The following is a 21,269-nucleotide window of genomic DNA, read 5'->3' as shown; positions in this document are numbered from 1 at the left end:
TTCAAACTTTACTGCATACAGTACCCAGGTTCACTGGGAAAACATGGCTGTGGCAACATTTCGGCCAGGTTATATTATGTTGCTTCTTGCACTCAAGCATATCATTTTAGCTTGCATCTACAAGTCTTCAAGCTCTTTTATTGTGACTTGTGTCTCAGCAGTGCTCCCGTGCAAATGTGCCGCATCACATTTGCAATGTTGTACCAGGTAAGTTACAGAGCAAGTTTACTTTATCAGATGGAGCATAATATATGGAGCTGGTCATGTAAACGCTATGTATTAGTTTACAAATCATGCAGTATGGTAAAAGCCTTCTGAGGTCATACCATAATATGTTGCAAGGAACTGCACAAAAATAAGTATTCATTAATAAATAATTAATATAATTTATGAATAATCTGCTCCTGTAATCATAATTTCGGGAGTTTTGCAAAAATGGAGGTAGAGGCATGTTTTTTAATGAGCATATGTTTGAAGAAATTCAGATAGATTTCAAAGAGATAAAAAAGACAGTGTTTTAGATTTGAGGATATTACATATCATGTGCAATCATCAATAGGACACTTACTGTTTGGTCTATATCATGTTAGATTAATTTAAAACGCAAATGTATGATTTTTTTTTTATATTTTAGTTTTAATTCACTCACAATCCCATTGAGAAAAAAAAGGAGAAATTTAGTCTTTCATAATGTGTGATGCATGCTAAAGTGTTATAGTTTCAAAAGAATTTGTTTTGCAGTGTGTATATAGCAGTAGTGTTTAATGAGCTGCATTTAAAACAGTTTAAATGCTTCTAGAGAGGGATACATAAGAATGTCTGTTTGTCTTGTCTTATTAATCAGATTAATGGACATAAAGACCCAATTTGTCCAAATAGGAAGGAGGCAATTTGAGTGTTATTACAAGCAATTAGAGCCAAACACAATGAGTGTCATGGATTTATATTCTAAGGTCACTTTACTGGTTACATCGAGGCTTTTTCTTTATTCTGCAGTCATTGGTATTTCTAGATCTCCACGTTATTTAAACATGTCAAACATTTTCAGATGAGCTAGATTAAAGGAATATTTTCCCAAAAATTAATAACATAATTGTTGTTTCAAAGCTTTCTTTTTTTCAGGTGTTTTTTTTTTTTTTTTTTACCCCTAAGGCGATTATCAGCAGAATATTCACACTGCTCTTCTTTTTCATACAATAAAAGTCAACAATGACTAGTTGGTGTCAAACTCAAAATATATCAAACAGCACACTAACAGTAGTCCATATTACATGTCTGATACATTTCAAGTGTTCTGAAGCCATATAATAACTTTGTGTAAGGAAAAATGAAATGTAGGTCAATCATTATCCACTAATAATTTTGTGTTTGTTTACATTCTTCAGTCCAGTAAATCTTAAAATATTAATATTCCTACAATAGTTATTCTTACATTTACTTACATGTACAATAATCAAGGTTTCAAAGCAAAAAGACATGTACCACAATTTGTACAATTATACTAGAACCATTGTTCTCTATAAAATACCATATACCATCAATCAGATGGCAGAAGACTTGTGGAATAACATTTTGATTTGTTTATCATTTAGAGGCCCTAGTAAAATGTATGGCTCAAACAAGACACAGTAGGGGTTAATGGTGTCATTTTGGAGCATGCTGGTTATTTCTTTGAATAGGAAAGAGCAGCATGAGCATCCTGCTTAACATGTCCTTTTGTGGTCTATTGTATATATATATATATATATATATATATATATATATATATATATATATATATATATATATATATATATATATATATATAAAAAAGTCAGACATGTCTGGAACAACATGATGGTGAATAAACAATGACAGCTTTCATTTTTGGTGTACTATCGTTTAAGTTAAACAGGCTCTTGTTACTGCATTCAAACTGGGTTTAGGTGGTTAGGTTACAGATTAAAAGTGAGGTTATTGTGATTGTGCTTTTTATAAGTGACCCTGTTTTACTTAGCTGTTCTAATACATTGTGTTGTCAACGTGCCATCCATTGAAATATATCTCACCTAAAGCACAAACATTTTAGATTCAGTTTGATTTCATACCTTTTAAAAGTCATTTTTATAATACAGATTTGTAAATGTCTAATTAATGCATAATGCAAAACAAGGAAAAATGAATAAGCTCTGTGTTTTGGTCTGAGAACACGTTTAAGTCAGACAATGGTGCAATAAATTCACTGAAAGTGCAAGAACTGACATCTTTGTTAAATGTCATGAAAACCCATGGGAGGTTAGCAGCCAGTCAGTACAATCGGCAGAATCATAAAAGATGAAACTAAAAAGTTATATAGAACTATTCCCTTCATGTATTACAGGTGATAAATCTATTTAGTGACATAAAAAATCTAATCCAAGGCAAATAATTTTTCAATTCAAAATGATGGTGCAGAGGCCAGCGTATAATGTACTTCCAGTGCCAAAACACAAACTGACAATTAAAAAAAAATAGCTCTGGTTCACAGGCACTTCATATAAGTAAACAAAAATACCATCCACTAGTTCCAAATGTATGTGCAACTTCATATTGTGCTGCCATCATTTCAAACCTATCTTTCTTACCATAGGTCTTACGTGGGTTTTTAGATATTCGCTACGCTGTTGTGATATTTGGGTGTAGTGAAGTAAGTCTCAGAAGCTTGATTCAGGTACTGCCTTCTTTCTGCCCAGTGAGTTTGTGCTGTAGCGTGTGCGTTGCAGGGTGGTCTGAGAGCCCCTGTCCATAGGAACACTCTGTGGCTTGGCCGCCAATGTGCCGTTCCTGTGTAAAGATGCACTTCTTCTTAAACTCAGATCAGCCTTGCTTTGAATATTGGAAGAACTTTGTGAGCGCTTGATGTCTGATGACCCATGAGTCACCTTGCCATTTGCAAATTCGCCACCGAGTCTGCTACGAACTTGGTTTGTGCTTTTAGCTTGAACTTCTGAAGTTCTATTGTGTGTCCCATTGGAGAGAGTATCTCCAGATGGACTCTTCACCTCTGCATCACCCCTTTTCACAGATTCACTGTCTCGAGACCTCCGAAGCGAGTCTTTCTTCATGAAACCGCCTTTAAGGAATGCAAAGACACTATCAGGACGTTTTGACTCCTGGCCCTTTCTCTGTTTCTCCTCTAGCTGGTCTTGCTCCTTGCTTGGATTATCCCTCTTTGTTGTTTCCCACCCTCTTGGACCACTGGAATTGGATTGGATCCCTGTGCCGGAGCCGTTTCTGGACTGCGATCGCTCCTGTTTCGATTTTCTGCTGCTCCGTCTGGTCAAAGTTCCATCTTCTTTTGGTCTACTGCTGCTGCTTGGTTGTTGGCCCATTGCTTTCTCTGAGCTACTTATTTCTTGACCCTGCGGTATTTTGAGATGCTCTAGAGGTCCGAGGCTGCCGTGGCTTGAAGATTTGGCTGTGGGTTTTTTTGTATCGTTATCTTTACCGCTTTCTTTATCTGAAGGACGAGTCATTAGGGCAACAATGGGGTCTTTGGTGCATCTTGGCCGTCTGCCAGATTCTAGATACTCCACCAGCTCTGCAGGAGCCTGGCCAGGATCTTGCTGGGCAGCTTTGTGGCGGTCTTTGTTTCCAAAGGACCATCGCAGTGGGAGCACCCTGGTTTTGGTGGGACTTTTCATGCTTACGCTACGCCCTTGGATTCCTCGCACGAAAGGTCTGCTTTCGAACCCCCCTAAAGACACTGACATTTAATACAACATTTACCACATGCTGGAAAGACTTTACCACAGCAAAACAAGTGAAGAACTATGATGAAATCTCTGTCAAGGTGCATCATTTTAGTATTTACATTTCGTATTTACAACAAACTTGCTGGCTAAACTCACCTCTCTCTCCCGTTGAGGGTTCATTTTGGAAGACGGGAGACTCTGGGGAGTCTGGGATGGAAGAAGGGCATGTTGTGGAAAACCGTGAAACCATACTTCCTCTTTTGCTATCACCATTCAAACGGATGAGCCAGTGATCTGACATGGAGGAGCTGATGGAACCTGCACAATGAGACAATACAGACAGTGGCTGATCCATGTTTTTCTCATTGACCCTTCATTTTGCATTGTATATGCAGAGGCATCTGATAAAATGAAAGAATGATAGGGAAGCGACAAGTGGAAATTAATTTTTGGGGCAATAAGCATACTGCAAGTACTGTTCATTGAGCTTCTAAGATAAAATGACTTGTACAACAGACAGAAAATCTGAACCTACACTCCAAATTCCGTTACTGGAACATTATCTCTCCTGTACATATCAGGAAAAAACTACTTTCTATGTTGATCCTCTGCGAAAAAAGGTCAGTCAGCCTCCATCTGGAATGTGGCCACAAGGCTCATTTACTCACCTCTGACCGAGCTGTTGGCGGACCAGGGCGGGATGACATTTCTTCTCTGATAGAAGAGGATATACGCCCCCCGTGTGCACAGTTCCTCCTCTGGCACAATCTCTACACTGCTGTCGTCATAACTGTACCAGTGGCCATCCACTGAGTTCCTACAGTAGGCTGTTTTACAAAGACATATGCTGTAATCTGCTAGAATGGTGTATGTTATGTATGTACAAATCTTAAATAGAAATCTTTTCTAATATATATATTTATATATATTATTTATATTTATATAATATATATAATATATTTCTAATATAAATCATTACTATCATTATTTTAATCAATTTAACATATCCTTGCTGTTTAAAGGCATTAATTTCTATTAAAAAAGAATAGAAAAAATATGTTTAAAACATAATGTTCACCACATAATATTTAACACAATACATACGAATTCACCTATAATGCACGTATTTAAACTACATGACATTTACTCGACAAATAAACTACAGAGTGTTAAAAGTGTAAAAAAAAATATATAAAAAGAAATAGAAATAGAAATATTTTCCAGATTATGTAAATAGAAAAATGCTTTTAAGATGGACAAACAACCTCCTGGTTCTTGCGCTCACCTGTGTAATGGCCTCCGTGCATGCCTCCGTGGTGGTTGCAGACTGCATACAGGTCGTAAAGGAAGTCAGTATCTCCATGTTTCCAAGTTGAAGGCCACGGGGCCAGATTCTTCATGCTCTGACTGCGTTTCACCACATGGGGAGTCATATCCAGACCACTTACAGGAAAGCGAATGAGGGTGGAGAGCTTGTTTCGCCGCTTGCCCACCTGCCGAAACCGCTTGAGGTGCAGGATGAGGATGTCAGGCAGGGTCCATAAGCTCATCTTCACCATCCCCTGCTGCATCTGCTTACAGTGAGGACACTTCCATGCATCGTCTGGTTCCAGCTGCAAGGGCAAATAGAAACATTTGCTTTAAACATAGTCTATTTCTCATGTGTGATGCATGTCACAGAAAACGTAGTCAGTCGATGTAGTTAGACAGCTACTCCCTATGTAAGATTATGAATAACATTCTGTTTTGGGTTTGTTGAAATGCAGGTTTCTCCATGGTCGACTAAAGCACGTTTTTATCTGAACCTGTTTAGTCTCAGTGTGTTGCGGTAAAACATCTATATCTCTGGAATCCACTCCTGCGAAACAAACTACATTCCAGTGAACATGCAGAGAGGAAAGAACAACACAACATCAATAAAATGTTATTTATATCTGCAAAATATTTAGAATGGAAAAATAAATAATTTAATTCCTGCTGGACAGTCATATCTCACATGCACTGCAAGTTAAAATCCTTTTTTCCCATAAGTGTAGTCCTGGTGGAAGTCTTTCCTCAGTAATGACATGACACTGTTAGAGGATCGATAATAATTTGTAGAGCCAATCATAATGAGGCAACTCTCAGGGGTTTATGGGCAAGATTTATCAAGTGGTCCTTGTCAAAAACAGGCAGTATACAGAGAAACTGAATTCAGAGTGACCTTTGTGGGATGTGAGAGACAAAGACAAAAGTAGGTGGGAGACCAGCTCCATTTGTTCGGCAAGAATAACCTTGAATATGAAATGTCTAACACCTTGACTTGCAAGTGTAGATTCTGCAGAGAACATTTTGTTCTGTATTATTTCCCACTAGTGTCAAAAATAAAGTTTTTATTTAACAATTGCCCACCAGAAGTTATTCTTTGGTGCATTTTGATCTATAAGAGTGTTTTTTTTCTTCCCTTTGCATACAAAAACACAGCATGTTGTCCATTTATGTGAAATACTTCAACTGAATAATTTAACTGAAATAAATTCTTAATCTGAACAATTATAACTGCTACATAAAATTAAATCAAAAGCTCTGAACATCCTAACAACATAATTGATTCAGATCCTAAGGAACCTAGCAACATAAATGCTCTGCTAGAATACAGATTATATAATTGGATGGCTCTTATGTTAAATTGAAGAGCTCTCTACATCACAAGAGATTTCGGTGTAATCAGTTTCAAGTATTTTTCTTCATGTTCATTTCATGTTTTAAGAGCTGATTTTAGTTTAGCTTTTCATCTGAACTCACTTTATATACTTAAACATTCGGCTCTGAGACAACAAATAGATGATAGCAACATGCCACTTCAGTGTCTGCAGAGGCACTATACTCATAACCAGACAGACCATATAATAGAACATTAGAGAAAAAAAAAAAAAAAAAAAAAAAACTAATGATAGGTAAAAAAAAAAAAAAAAGAATACATTTTCTGTGGCATTTTTCAGTCCTAGTTGAAGATTCAATCATTATTAAGTCCTCCCCATGTCTTTCTAACTCTACAATCTGCTTTTATTGTGGAACCTAAAGAGTGACCATTAAATACAATCACATTGTTACAAACTATTAATTTCTAATTCAAGTAAATGCTGTTCTTTCCCCCCCCCCCCCAAAGTATTACGTTTTTAACATTGATAATAATAAGGAATTTTACTTGAGCACAAATTCACCATACAATGATTCTGACAAGATCATGTGACACTGAAGAATAGAGTAATAGCTGCTGAAAATTCAGCATTCTCATTAAAGGGGTAAATTATGTTTGTGAATATATTCAAATAGAAATAATTATTTTAAAAGTTAATTAATAGTTAATTCATATTTTAATAGTAATTTTCACATTACTGTTAATACTTATGCTGAAATGAATGCAGCCTATGCAGGTAAGAAAACAGTACAAAAAATAAAAATAAAAAAATAAATGGAGTGTATGATTGGAGGAGAGAGTACCTGCTCCTCTTTGGTGTAGAGCTGAAAACACTCATCCAGCGTGCAGCTGTGCTGCTGTACATGGTTCTGCTGCTGGATCTTCACACTCTCTGCATCCTCAATAACTTCCTCTTGAATGTTACCAAAGAGACTAAAGGAGATATGAATCACACAGGACTTATGACTTTCAAATGAGAAGATTCCTACTAATTCTGGGAATTTGACATATATGGTGGTTTTAAATGAAATGAATGTGTCTGCCTGTAAATAAGATCCCTATATGAGGCAGCATGTATCTTACCTCTCTTTGATTCTGTTCTCCCATTCAATCACAAGCTTCACATGCAGAGGACCACCAGGACCACATAATTTCAAGGCCCTGGGAGAGAAAGACACGATTTAAATAGTGAGTTTGGTATTCAGACGCTAGGGGGCAGACTACAATCAGTGTTGTGAAGCTTATTTTCAATTCTAAGTCACTACATACTTTGGCAAACTGACACTGCCATTCTGTTTTATTGTGCCATTGTTTTTTTTTTTTTTATTATTTGTTGTAACTGTATTTACACTACTTTTCAAAAGTTTGGGGTCAGTAAGATTAAACATAATACTTTTATTCAGCAAGGAAACATTCAATTTATCAAATGAGACAGTAAAGAAATTTACAATATTACAAAACATTTTGATTTCAAATAAGTGCCATTCTTTTGAAGTTTCTATTAATCCAGAACTCCTTCACTAATATTAACAACCACATTTTTTTTTATAAAATAAAGTATTTTTACTACAATTTTATTAAAGGTTTAATTGTGGAGTAAGGGGCGGGGAAACAACCCAGAGGGGAGGTATGACATGAAACTGGGTCATGACCAGACACTATAACTATAACAATTATCTCTTACCGCTGTGATATGCCACTAATATAATTTTGTTTTCTAGAATATGTACTTTCACTTATTTTATCATTGCAAAACAAGACAAAAGTATGAAGAAAACAGAGGGAGAGAGAAAAGGCTAATACTAAAAAAAAGTCACAGAACAATGAGCAGTTAATTTATCCTTTTAAATTGCTAGTCTTAAAATAGATTTTTATTACTCGTGTTAATAACCAGTATTATTCATCTATAGGTCTCACTCTCATTACAAGTCTTCAGACTTAAAAAATAAATCACTCATACAGTATATGGCCTAGTCACACAAACTACAATAAAAACCTGGCTAAAGCACAAGACAGAGTTCACAGCGTTGGTCCTCACTGTTCACCCTGTGCAATTTTGCAAACAAAGTTTTTCTGAGAGCTGGGCTGAAGCCAAATTAATTCTGACATGCAGTCCATCTGCGTTAATTGCGATTGTTTCTGAGAGGATTTAAAGCAGGGAACAATAATGAAGACGTGAGGGGAATTCACTTAAATTCATCAACTCTGGTCTATTGAGAAGAAAGCTGTGACACACATGCGCAGGGGATTTCTTATCTAACGCCGAACAACTTATCTTGTCTTACACTGAACAATTTACCTCATCTCAACCTGAAATTTGGGGAGCTAACACACACACACACACACACACACTTTGTCTCAGGAGTTACCCTAAACCTTTGCATGCTTTTTCTCCATGCCCTGGACTTGGGTTTCGTATAAACAATCTATTTGATGATACAGTAAATGTTTGTGGCAACCATATGCTTCTTTTCATTACTTGGAAAATGTGGTCTTCTTATAGTAACTCAATCTTGCTTGTGAAACCTCTAGATGAATGAATACATCTTCAGCAGTGGCTGACAAACTTGATTAGTAGCATAGTTCAACTGCTGGCTTTCAGCGCACAAGAGCAGCAGCTTGCGTCAGTGAACAGCAGGTAAACCACATAATAAATGAAATGTCTCTGCTATCATCTGAACATCATCATTTCAAATAAACAACCTGTTTATACAATGACAGGCATGGAAGAGATTGCAAAAAGGACTTGCTGGTATGAGCAGATACCTCTGCAACATTCACATTTCTCAAATCTGCACCAAACAAAAGGTACAGAGCTAGTAGCCTGGTGTAGTGATGCTATCAGATGGTAATACCGTGGTAATTTTATTTCATGAGTTTGTTGTATAGAGGGGCTCAGAGATGATATTCTACTCAAGCTGCGATTGCATAATGGGCAAAACTGTACAAAAAAGGAGGAAGAGGAGGGATGCCAAAAGAACTAACAAGATGAAGAGGTAAGATGCTGGTTTTAGATCTTGGTATTAACTAGGAGATTAGATTGGTGTACTGCTCCCAAAATTACGTATAACTCCCAAAACTACATATACCATAGCACTTGAAATGTACGTACAAAATTTTAACAAAAACCAACCAACCAAACATCTTTTTTCCAATTTCAAGAAAAATATGACCAATATGTGTAGTATGCAAGTAGAAAAATATCACAAATTATCGCAAATATTGTGAAATCTCCATGGGTTTGTTGTTTATTTGTGTTGGTTGCACCAGGACTTTCATGGTCACATGAGTCTCATTTAGAAGATTATTTTACTTTTAAATTCTTATTCATATTTATTTTTAATCTAAAAATATTTTTTTTTTTAGAAACAGTATTTTCCCTAATAAATTATTATACACAAATTATTTTAAGTTTTCTTTTCAAAAATGTATTTTAATTACATTTATTTTCATTATGATTTCAGGACAGCTGTATCACTCTGACATTTGTGACTTTATACCCCTCCAAAAATACTAAAATAATTCAGATTATGTAATTCAGAAACTTCTTATATTTGTGTCATTTCATCTATTCCATGCACACACACACAAACACACACACACACACACACACACACATAGCCTTCGAACTCCTTAGTTTGTGTTTTCATACACATTCTGCTCTAAATATCCTTTCCATTCTACTGAACTCTAATTTAAATATCAACTTTAAAGTCGAACACATTCACAAATAAAAACACCATAATTCTGTTATACTGACTTCAGAGGGAGGAAAACAGCCCAAAATAGCAGGCACAGAAGCGCACAAGGCTGCCGTCACGACTGTGGAACTGAGTTTTAAGCTCTTTAAATTGAGAAATGGATCATTGGCTTTGAGAATGTGTGTGATACACCTACAGCATTGAGAGGATGAGCTCTTCATGGTTTGGCTTGTTGGGTTTGTCTCTCTAGAGCCTCGCAAACATGATGCAGAGGAGACGATACAATTAGTGCAAACTAGGTTAAAATACTGTGATGTGGGTGTTTGGAGACCAATTAAAAAGTTTAAAGCAGCTGGAGATATTAACTTCAGCGGCACTGATGAGCATTCAGGGTGTAAAGAAAACATTCTGCAGCAAGGAATTTCTAGACATACACTACAGTTCAAACGTTTGGGGTCAGTATGACTGCTTTTTAAGAGATTAATCATTTCCAATTTAGGAAAGGATGGACTCAATTGATTTAGCACTGTAAAAAAAAAAAAAAAAAAAAAAAAAAAAACTATTTTAAATAAATGTTATTCTTTCGAACCTTCTATTCATTAAATAATCCAGAAAAAAATGTATCGTGATTTCCACAAAAATATTAAGCAGCACAACTGTTTCTACCACCCCCAAACCTTCAAACAGTAGTCTGGATTTAGCGTTTCGTTTTTTTCGGGTGGGTTATGTGGGCTCACCTGTCCACGGTCGGGTGACAGAGAGGTCTGCTGTCGTGGGGAGACAGGTAACTGCAGGAAGCTGACCCACCCACCACACGCATCCTAAAGAGTTCAGCAGTCTGTGGAAGGCAAAATAAAGCTACTCATCACAAATGTGACATCAATGTATTGATATCCTCCAGCTTAATTTAACTAAAAGTCATTATATGAATTTTTTTGTTTTTATAAGGGTGTGAACAGTGTTGCTAGAAAGTTTGTGAACCCTTAAAATGTTCTGCTTTTCTAAATAAATATGACCTACGCTACCATTCAAAAGTCTAGGGTCATTATGTTTTTTCTTTTTTAATCAACAATGTTGAATTCAATTGATAAAAAGTGACAGACAGTAAAGACTTTTACATTGTTACAAAAAATGTCACTTTCTATGAAAGAATCCTGCTTTTTTTTTTTTTTGCACAGTTTCCAGACATATTCAGAAAAAAAAAAAAAAAAATCACATCTGATCAGATCTGATAATTTTTATTTAAGTGTAAAACTTAGCCTTCAGAATCTGGTTTGAACACCTTGAATGACAATAATGGCGATCAAAGGTATTCTGTACCTTTTTCTGGACATCAGCCCTATTTATGCTTTAAGGTCATTGTCTTGTTGCAGGACCCACTTTCTGTTGAGCTTCATTTCAAGTACTGATACCCTAAAACACAGGATTCATCTTTCCATCGATGATGCCAGTCCCAGAGACAGCAAATCAGCCCCATACAATAATAATGCCACCTTTAGGCTTTATGGTTGGACTGAGGGTAATATTATTGAATGCACTGTTTTGGTTTTTCCCAGATGTAATGATTCTCATTTAAACCAGTAGCTATATTTAGGCTGTCAAGAAGACATCCTTCTTATAAATAGTCTTCTGGCTCACCCACGTGGTCTTTGGCAAACTTTAGATGAGTAGCTAGTAATATTCTTCTTGGAGAGCATGTGGCTTCCTCAGTGCTGTGCTGGCATGCATGACAGATCCTTAGATGTTCCCCTTGAGCCCTTCCTCGAGTATTACTTGTCTTGCTCCGGGAATAATTCTTGCTAAACAACCGCTCAAAGGTAAAGTTATATTGGAGCTGAGCTACTTCCCCTTGTATACTGTAATATGTACTGTACTCTGATAGTTTTGCAACATTTTTTAACGCTGACATTTTCTGGAAGTCCTCAGACATGTTCTCTATGTATGTGTTGATCAATGTTTCTATAAGAGCCTAAATTAAATATGTTTGTCATATAACCTGATTAAGCCTCTTCAGAAGAGATTAATTCAGTCAAAAATCATAATTCTGTCATTTATTTATTCTCTTGTTGCTCCAAATCCTTAAGACTTTAGTTCATTTTTAAAACACAAATGAAGTTATTTTTTAATGAAACCGGAGAGGTTTCTGTCCTTCCATTAAAAGTCCATTCCTCCTGAGATTGATTAAGAGATCATAAAACGATATATATGAATCAAGCTGTTTAACCCTTTAAGCTTCAGGTTTATGTTTTACCAGGACTTGCTAAATACAATTTTTACCCCATTATTTTAAACTGTATGTTATACTTCCTTGGAAATTCTGTCAATACATAAGTGATAACATTTCAAGATACTGACATTCTAGCACCACTGAAAATAATGAAAACAGTTTCTTGAAAACATCACAGTTTTAAAAAAAGGAATTTGCTTCTATCTTTCTCTGGGAATGACAGCAGAGTTATACTGGAACTGTGGAAGAGGAACACCAGGCTCTGAAGCTGGAGCTGTACTCAAGCGTACGGAGTGATAAATTAAAGATTTAATAGGAACAAATGAACAGTTGAAAATGGCAGCAGTCTTTTGTTTGAGAAGGTGAGTTTATATCGGTCCTTTAATTTATTACGCTGTGAAGACATTACAAAAACACAGCTCTGCTCTCTGCTGTACTGGCCAATCTGTTGTACTGAACCAATTAGGAGACACTGTAAGAGCTATTGTGTCGTTCTCTCATTCATTTTCTGAAATACAGTCTAACACATTTAGATTGTTGTGCAGCGCAAGGCTCCTATACAATCTATCAGGTCTAATATTGTAAGCAAAAATAAGTTGTGAGAATTAGCATAGAAAAACAAAACAAAGCCAGTGAACAGGACTGCTCTTATCCAGTTACATCCAGTTTCAAAGACTTTGTTCAAAGTTGCATTTAATGTGTTAGTTAATTCGATAAATGTAAACTGTCAGTAAAACATATTCATATGACACATATAATAAGGTGATTAAAATGTATTTTACATTTTAACTTAAGATGATTGCCTAACTTAGCCAAGTTAAACTAGTCTTTCTTTTTGGGAAAACAGACACATTTACAAAGTATAATGACATTCCTGCATATTTAAACTTACAAGGAAATAATCAAGTTCTTCAAGTTTGTATTTAATAAGTGAAAAATACTCTATACTCGTGGCCATCTCTCTTTCACCTCATATCTCCATCTCGTGTTCAACTCATTAGTCTCTATGATTATCCTTCTCCCATGTGCGTATTTAAGCTTGCAGGGAGAGCGGTGTCATAATTGCCGAGAGGCTTCTGTGATAATAAAGAGATTCGGTATCCTATAATTACTTTAACTCTAACCACAGCAAATGAAGCGAACATCAAAACCTGATAGTAGTCATTTATGTTCAACTCACATGTGCACTCACCTTTATGATTGCATTTTTTTTAAATAAGTAAAGCTTATTGCAGACACTCTGTTGCAGATGAGCCCAAGACAGAGTCTTTTCTACTCTCATCAAGAATGGAGGCCCAAACCTATAGAGAAAAAAAAACATGATTTAGTCATTTTTTACTGTGTTGAACAACCGTCTGTCTGTCTGTCTGTCTGTCTGTCTGTCTGTCTGTCTATCTATCTATCTATCTATCTATCTATCTATCTATCTATCTATCTATCTATCTATCTATCTATCTATCTATCTATCTATCTATCTATCTATCTATCTATCTGTCTGTCTGTCTGTCTGTCTATCTATCCCTAGTCTAAGATTATCCGACCATTTGATGCATATTTTAATATATGTATGGCAATCTTATGCATAAGAGAACATATGTATATTTAAAATATGCACTTTCTCAATCCAGCAAGCTCTAATGTGATTTGTTGACTTTGCAAGAATGAGAGGACACATGGTTTTCTTTTTAACAAGTCATGCTTGCAAGATTCTGTTCTCTGTGATAGTCTGTGGATAGTCTAGATAGTCTGTGGACATTCTGGATGTGTTAAACAATTTTTACTCCATTATTTTTAATTATATGCTAATAAGCATATACTTCCTGGAATATTTTGTCAATTCATGAGTGACAACATTTCAAGATCTTGACATTCCAGCACCACTGAAAATAATGACAACGTTTTCTTGAAAACATCATATTTTTGGGGGGTGGATTATCGCATTAACCGAGTTTTGAAAAAGAATTTGTTTGTTTATTTCTCTGTGATTGACAGCAACACGAGTTTTACTGGAACTCACTTTCACTTTCTGACTAGATGAGCAGTTATTAGCCAGAATAAGCTGTAGAGTGGTTTATGTTGTTTAATCTGGTTACTTAATTAGCTTACTTTATTTGTCCCTGTAGTGTAGAGAAAGTGAATTTGCAGAATTTTTAAAATACACACACACACACATATATATATATATATATATATATATATATATATATATATATATATATATATATATATATAAAATAAATGAGTGAGTGAATAGCCAGACCAGCTGGTCATCATTTATAAACTATTTAAAACAACAACAACAACAAAATACAATATAGAAGACAATATAGTCAACCAGATAGCATGAATTCTGTCACGCTGTCTAGTCTCTGTTTCCCTGGGTGTCCACTAGTGGACTCAATTCCCCTTAGGCACTTCACCGTAGGCACTATTGCACCAGGTGCCTTCAACTAATTGCCATTAGCCTCCCTATATTTACCAGTCTTTTCCTGTTGCCTGGATGGAGTCCTTACCTTTTGTGATCCCAGACTTCTCGTCCCTGAGATTTCTTGTCTTCCTGTTCCCTTTCCTTTTCCTTCCCTGTTTGTTTTATTTTGGACTGCATTCTGGTTTTGACCCTGGCTTGTATAGACTTTGATTTGGATTACCCCATCAAATCATACCTGCATTTGGATCTATCTCTCTCCCTGTGTTTTACAGAAGGACTCCATCCATTAGATCCAATGGTATGTCTTTTCATGTTTCCTCCCCAACCACTGAGCGGAATAGGAGTGGTTTTGAGGGAACCCGCCTGGTTGTTTACCGTGGGACCAGGGGAGGTCACAAAGGAGTTAGTGGTCAAGAGGAGGTCCAGCATCGCTCTCCACCATGGCCACCCTTCGACCCTGGGCATGTGTGGAACAGATCGGAGCCACCGTCTCACCATGGCAGACGGAGAGGGGAGAGGAAGCGCATTGGCAGCCAGCCCAGCGCCGCTGCACAGAATGGCCGCCGACCCAGGGCCACTGCCCAGGATGGCCGCCAGCTCAGCGCCACAGCCCATGATGGCCACAAGTCCAGCGCCACTGCACAAGATGGCCGCCAGCCCAGCGCCATGGCACAAGATGGCTGCCAGCCCAGCACCTCAGCACAAGGTGGTCACCAGCCTAGCGCCACGATGCAAGATGGCCGCCAGCCCAGCGCCACAGCACAAGATGGCTGCCAGCTCAGTGTCACGACGCAAGATGGACGCCAGCCCAGCACCACAGCATAAGATGGTCGCTAGCCCAGCGCCACTGCCTAAAATGGCCACCGGTCCAGTGCCACGGCCCAGAAAGGCCGCCGGTCCAGAATCAGGTTTAATCACCGTCGACCTTCCAGAGTCAGGGCTAGTCACCGTTGACCTTCCAGAGTCAGGACTAGTCACTGTTGACCTTCCTGAGTCAGGGTTAGTCACCGTTGACCTTCCAGAGTCAGGACTAGTCACCGTTGACCTTCCAGAGTCAGGGCTAGTCACCGTTGACCTTCCAGAGTCAGGGCTAGTTACCGTTGACCTTCCAGAGTCAAGTCACCAGTGATCTTCATGAACAAAGGAAAGTCAAGATTGATCTTCATGAACAAATTCAAGTCACCATTGATCTTCATGAACAAATGCAAGTCACCAATGATCTTCATGAACAGAAACAAGTCACCAATAATCTTCATGAGCAGAGTCAAGTCAGCATTGATCTTCTGGAATCCAGTATAAACACCATGGGATTACCAGAGTCTTGTCACTTCTCTGATGAACTACCAGAGCCTCCCCACGTCTCTGCTGAACTATTAGAGCCTCTCCACGTCTCTGATGAATTACCAGAGCCTCTCCACGTCTCTGCTGAACTACCAGAGCCATTCAATGTCACTGCTCTACTACTAGAGTCTCTCCTCGGCTCGGCTGATCTACCAGAGTCTCTCCTCGCCTCTGTGGAACTTCCAGAGTCTTGTCACGTCTCAGTCGAACTCTCTGAGCACCCGACTGATCCTGTTGTGGCCACGGAGGCTACCCTTAACTTGTTCATGTTCTCTGTTTCAGACTTGCCCAACCAGACTTGTCCTCCTGTTTTTTTTTTCGACCACACGGATGAGGTGGTCTTCTGCTCACCCCTGGGGGGCGTCTGTTTTGACCGCACGGATGTGGTGGTCTTCTGCTCCGCCCTGGTGGGCGTCACGTTATGTCCTTCCTGGACTTGTGTTTTTGTGGTTGTTTTGTTTTTGTTCTTCTGTCTGTTTTCCACCTATGGACCTGGCCCTCCGTCCCTCCCCCTGATCCTCTGCTGCTCCACCTCCCTCCTGTGTTTCTTGTCTGTGTCTTTCTTTCTGTTTCCCTCTAAGGACCTCCCCCCCCCCCCCCCGATCCTCCCCAGTCCACCTCCCAACTGGACTCCTTTTTTTGTGTTGCACTTCTCTTGTCTCTGTTTTCCCCATTTTACCTGGCCCTCCGTCCCTCCCCCGGTCCACCGCCGCTCCACCTCCCTCCTGGTCTCTTCGTGTCTTTGGTCTTCCCTTGGGTTCGGGTGGAGCATCTGGAGGCTCCTCCGTGGAGGAGGGGTAATGTCACGCTGTCTAGTCTCTGTTTCCTGGGTGTCCACTAGTGGGCTCACTTCCCCTTAGGCACTTCACCGTAGGCACTAGAATTCCACTAGTCTTGTCCTTTCATCACAGTAATTGCACTCCTGCTAATTGCACCAGGTGCCTTCACTTAATTGTTATTAGCATCCCTATATTTACCAGTCTTTTCCTGTTGTCTGGATGGAGTCCTTACCTTTCGTGATCCCAGTCTTCTTGTCCTTCCTGTTCCCTTTCCTGTTCCTTCCCTGTTTGTTTTATTTTGGACTGCATTCTGGTTTTGACCCTGGCTTGCTTTGACTTTGATTTGGATTACCCCATTAAATCATACCTGTATTTGGATCTATCTCTCTCCCTGTGTTTTACTGGATCGCGATCGTCACAAATTCAAAAGCACTCACAATATTATTTACCTTAACACTCTCTCTTTGTAAATACTCATTTGGCAACATAGTCCCTAAGAATTCACTTGACAGCGTTACCACTTTCCTCACTTATGCGAGACTACTACACCAAACAAATAAGCACTCTGCAAAACAGTCAGTTTCTCAGAAATCAGATATTACAGGGAAACTGACAACATTGACAACATTGGTTGAATTAGAAGTGGTTGACATCAGACTGATCTGGCAAACAGAGCAATATCTGAAAAGCGCCTCAGAGCCAAAGCATTCTCTTTAGGAAATTCAACCTGCGAATGGATTTAAAGTTGTCTCTACACATTAAGTTGGCACAGGAAAATTACACAATTCACCTTTAAAACACCCTATCAGCTTGAAATTTGAAACCTACTTTTTTTGGTAGAGCTCTTTTATCTTTTGTTGCGAATGTTGAATCAGTGAGACTTCTCCTCTATCAAATGTGGGCCAGAGGCTGCAGGCATCTGCCATTAAGGTGCAGTACACAAACACTTTCTTTCGCTTTCTCTCCTCTCTTCTTTAGGCCCTAAAATGTCATCTTGACATTTATAAGTGTTTCAGGGGAATACCCGTCATCTGTTTCCACCCAAAGCTCTGTGTCCATGAGTGAGGGAGCGAGACTGTGTGCAGCTCTGATTGACATCTAGAGGTTAGTGACGAAGACTGTGGCAGATGCAGGACTCCCCAGAGTCCAGGCCATCAGTGCAGCTGTAGGTGGAGCAGGCAAGAGGATTCCTGTGCTGCAGTTTACTAACTTAGATTATTGATTCTGACAGAGCTGACTGATTAGCTATATGAATTAATGTCTTTGTGCATCTTGAATTGCCTCTTGTAGCAGTATTTCTAAAAATCATTTTGAATGAATCACTTGACAAGCACAAGCACATTTGGGAGACTCGACCTTTACGATGCAGAATAGACCTGGATTTCAAATGTTTTATTAATCGCATGGTGATGTTCCACAGGAACCAACAACTATAACAAAGGACTAAATGCTACAGCATTACGATTCTATGCATTATGAATATACATTTAATAAAAACTCAATAAATGACTTATATTTTCATACATACACTGTAAAAAATAAGTGTAATTTTAACTGTAAAATTTTGTAAAAATGCTACGGAAAAAAACTGATAATAGGTTAACAGTAAGTTCCCGTACTATATACAGGGAAAAACTGTAAAAGATCTAACAAAGCATTTAATGTAAATTTACAGTAAAATTCTGTTAATTATACAGCTTTTAGAAGTAAAAAAAGAACAAATCAATGTATAATTTACAGTCTAAAACTGTAAACTGATATTCCCAGAATTCCCTGCGTGACACTCCACGTTTGAAAGTATTTTGTTTAAATAATCATGTTTTTAAATAGTTCTTGTTATCAGTTATGTACATTTGAGCTTTATGTTACATCTTCTGTTGCTTAATGAAAGTTTTTTGCATTATTTAAGTATCACGTGTGTTACCATGATGGTGTTTTGTGTTTCCATAAATGTGCACCTTCTATATGTTAATATATACTTCTGCTTGTGGTGAAGCTACTTGTGATGAGCTTTGATACTTCATGTGGCTTTCTCTTATACAGTACCATCTTTATTATTATGGTGGTTGTCAGTATTTTCAAGGTACAAAACAGATTTAATTTTGTGTGTTGTTGAATTTACTGGTTTATATTCACATTTTCTTGTTTGTAAATTACAGCTTTATATTGTAAAATTAACAGTTTTTGACGTAAATGTGTTTACAGTTTTCTGTATTTTTACAAAATTATTCTGGCAACCACAGCTGCCAAAAAGTTTTTGTAAAAACAACAAGAAATTTTTTACAGTGTACATAAAGTAATGTATATTTGTAAATGGGTAAAACAAACAATTTTTATTATTACATATAAACAAATTAATGTTATTACATATAAAACTGAATTTATTATATTTAACAAACGCAACACTTTTCAAAAGTTTGAGGTCAGCGCAATTTTATATGCTTTTGAAACAATAGAGTAATAGATTGCATGAATTTGTTCATTGTATTTATTAACAGGTCTTCAAGGGTGGTAATGGTGGCACTGCAAACCATTTTTTTTGTGAAAAAAAAAAACTAATACTTTAAACAAAAGCACAATATCAAAATATAATAATATTGTTGAATGGCCTTTGTTTTAATATGTAATTACCTTGTAGCTTGTTGGCCAGACCCAGCAACATTGCAGATTAACAGAAGGATCTTTGGAGAACCACCCTGATTCAAGAATTCTGACGATAACGTCCCTGAGGGTGGTAACCTGTAACCTTCGGGATCTGCAGTGTATGGCGAGGAAGGGAGGGAGTGATGGAACCCTACAAAAGAAAAAAAGAAATAAGCATGTTATTAAACACTCTTAGTGATTTAAATTAGCACTGTATAATTATTAACAACTAGAACTTTGTACAGTACATAGAGTATTTCAAGCCTTCAAAAAACATACAAATCTAAAAAGGAAGATCAATTTCGTTTCATACATTTACAGTATGTACAAATTCGGTAGCATTTAAATTTTTACACTTTTATAGGTAACCTACTTCACTCTTCATCCTGCCTAATAGTGTCCCTTAGCTGCTCTAAAATCACTGTAAAGCACAGCTTCTAGGGGCTTACTGCATTAGTACTGACACTGAATATGTAAACGTAGGTGGTCACACATTAATGTGCTCTTGGTGATTTCAGTACATGACTTCTAAATGACCCTTTTTTGCAGCTAAGTTTGAGTTTGAATGGAAAGTGGAGGGAGAATTGTGACTGTTATAGTATGTAATATGTTGTCTTCAGAAGATCAGTCGTGTTTTTTATAAGCTGTATCTTGTGTATCAGGATGTGTAGACATTTAGTACTGAAAACATGTATCATTTTCACATTTTTCATCATACATGCAGGATGTCATACACAGTCCTAAGCATGAAAAACTTTTGTACCTCTACATGACTTAATTTAAAATGAACAGGTTACTTTAAATGTTAATGTCTTTCTATAGCTGTGACTGGTAATATTTGAATGGGAAGAACAATGTGTATCTTAAGGCAAACCTTTGGTCTAAATATAGTTTTGGAGGGAAATTTCAAATATAATTCCTATAGCCCTATTTGGATGGTAATTGTTTCTCATAGGGACATAAGCTAAGTCAACATTTACTATTTTCAACACTTTATTGCAATCCAAATCTAGAATACCAGTGTTTTTCACCCACCACCCATGTACAAAATAAATTATTCTTATTATTCTAAGCATATGACATTTTATTTACAGCAGACAATCATGTAACTGACCACGTTAGCAGTGTGATCACAGAACTAACTCCTCCATCGAGAAATCTTCAAGAGTATGTCAAATGTTTGGTGGAAACAATAAAGGTTAAAAGGGCCACATAGTATGTAGTGTAAAGGTAATTTTATTAGTATTATGAAGTGTTACTTGTCAATATTAAGTGCTCATTTTCACATAACATCGTGTTACCACTATACACATCCATATAACCTTTCTAGTACACATAATATTACTGTACGACTCTATATTGTAATTCTACATAACACTTCTAGTACAAGTAACATTACTGTACCACTATACCTGTAAATGTTCAACCAGCTTTTACATAACTTTTAACCTTGAAGCTTAACTAATGACTGCTAATATCCTTACAATGTCTTGGACTATGTGCACTTTAAGAAAGCTGGATCAAATGCCATGTAAGTTCAATGCATTCTGTCAGACATTTTTTTTGGGGGGGGGGGTGGGGTTGTTTAGTGTTAGTGTTGAGACAGTCTGTGTCTGTATTCATTATATAATTTAATTAAACAATATTTGTTTTTTTTCTGTGACCATTTTGTCCTACTTTGTAAAAATAACACAGTTGAGAGAAATAATGTAGCAATGTGGCTTTCTGGAAAGCGGGATCACTACAGGCGGATGGCA

General features: G+C 37.3%; 1 protein-coding gene across 2 annotated transcripts in view; it reads right to left on the bottom strand.

The window, feature by feature from the left end:
* Positions 1-1,795: 1,795 nt before the first annotated feature.
* The window catches only part of LOC113050678 (ubiquitin carboxyl-terminal hydrolase 43), an 83,705-nt gene continuing 64,231 nt past the window's right edge, over positions 1,796-21,269 (bottom strand). Inside the window, exons 7-15 of one of the 2 annotated variants that reach the window (XM_026213893.1) lie at positions 19,501-19,663; positions 13,514-13,622; positions 10,832-10,932; positions 7,477-7,554; positions 7,197-7,326; positions 4,999-5,326; positions 4,382-4,540; positions 3,870-4,031; positions 1,796-3,724 (exon numbers count right to left, since the gene is read on the bottom strand). In XM_026213893.1, the coding sequence (XP_026069678.1) occupies positions 2,673-3,724; positions 3,870-4,031; positions 4,382-4,540; positions 4,999-5,326; positions 7,197-7,326; positions 7,477-7,554; positions 10,832-10,932; positions 13,514-13,622; positions 19,501-19,663 (2,282 nt within the window). In that variant the 3' untranslated portion in view covers positions 1,796-2,672. The remainder of the gene's footprint in view (positions 3,725-3,869; positions 4,032-4,381; positions 4,541-4,998; positions 5,327-7,196; positions 7,327-7,476; positions 7,555-10,831; positions 10,933-13,513; positions 13,623-19,500; positions 19,664-21,269) is intronic. The other variant, XM_026213894.1, reaches the window with a different exon arrangement.

Source organism: Carassius auratus, chromosome 31, assembly GCF_003368295.1.
Source record: "Carassius auratus strain Wakin chromosome 31, ASM336829v1, whole genome shotgun sequence".
In the NCBI taxonomy this organism is placed as follows: Eukaryota; Metazoa; Chordata; class Actinopteri; order Cypriniformes; family Cyprinidae; genus Carassius; species Carassius auratus.
Note: the sequence above shows the minus strand (reverse complement) of the source record. Positions and strands in the feature narration are given on the sequence as shown.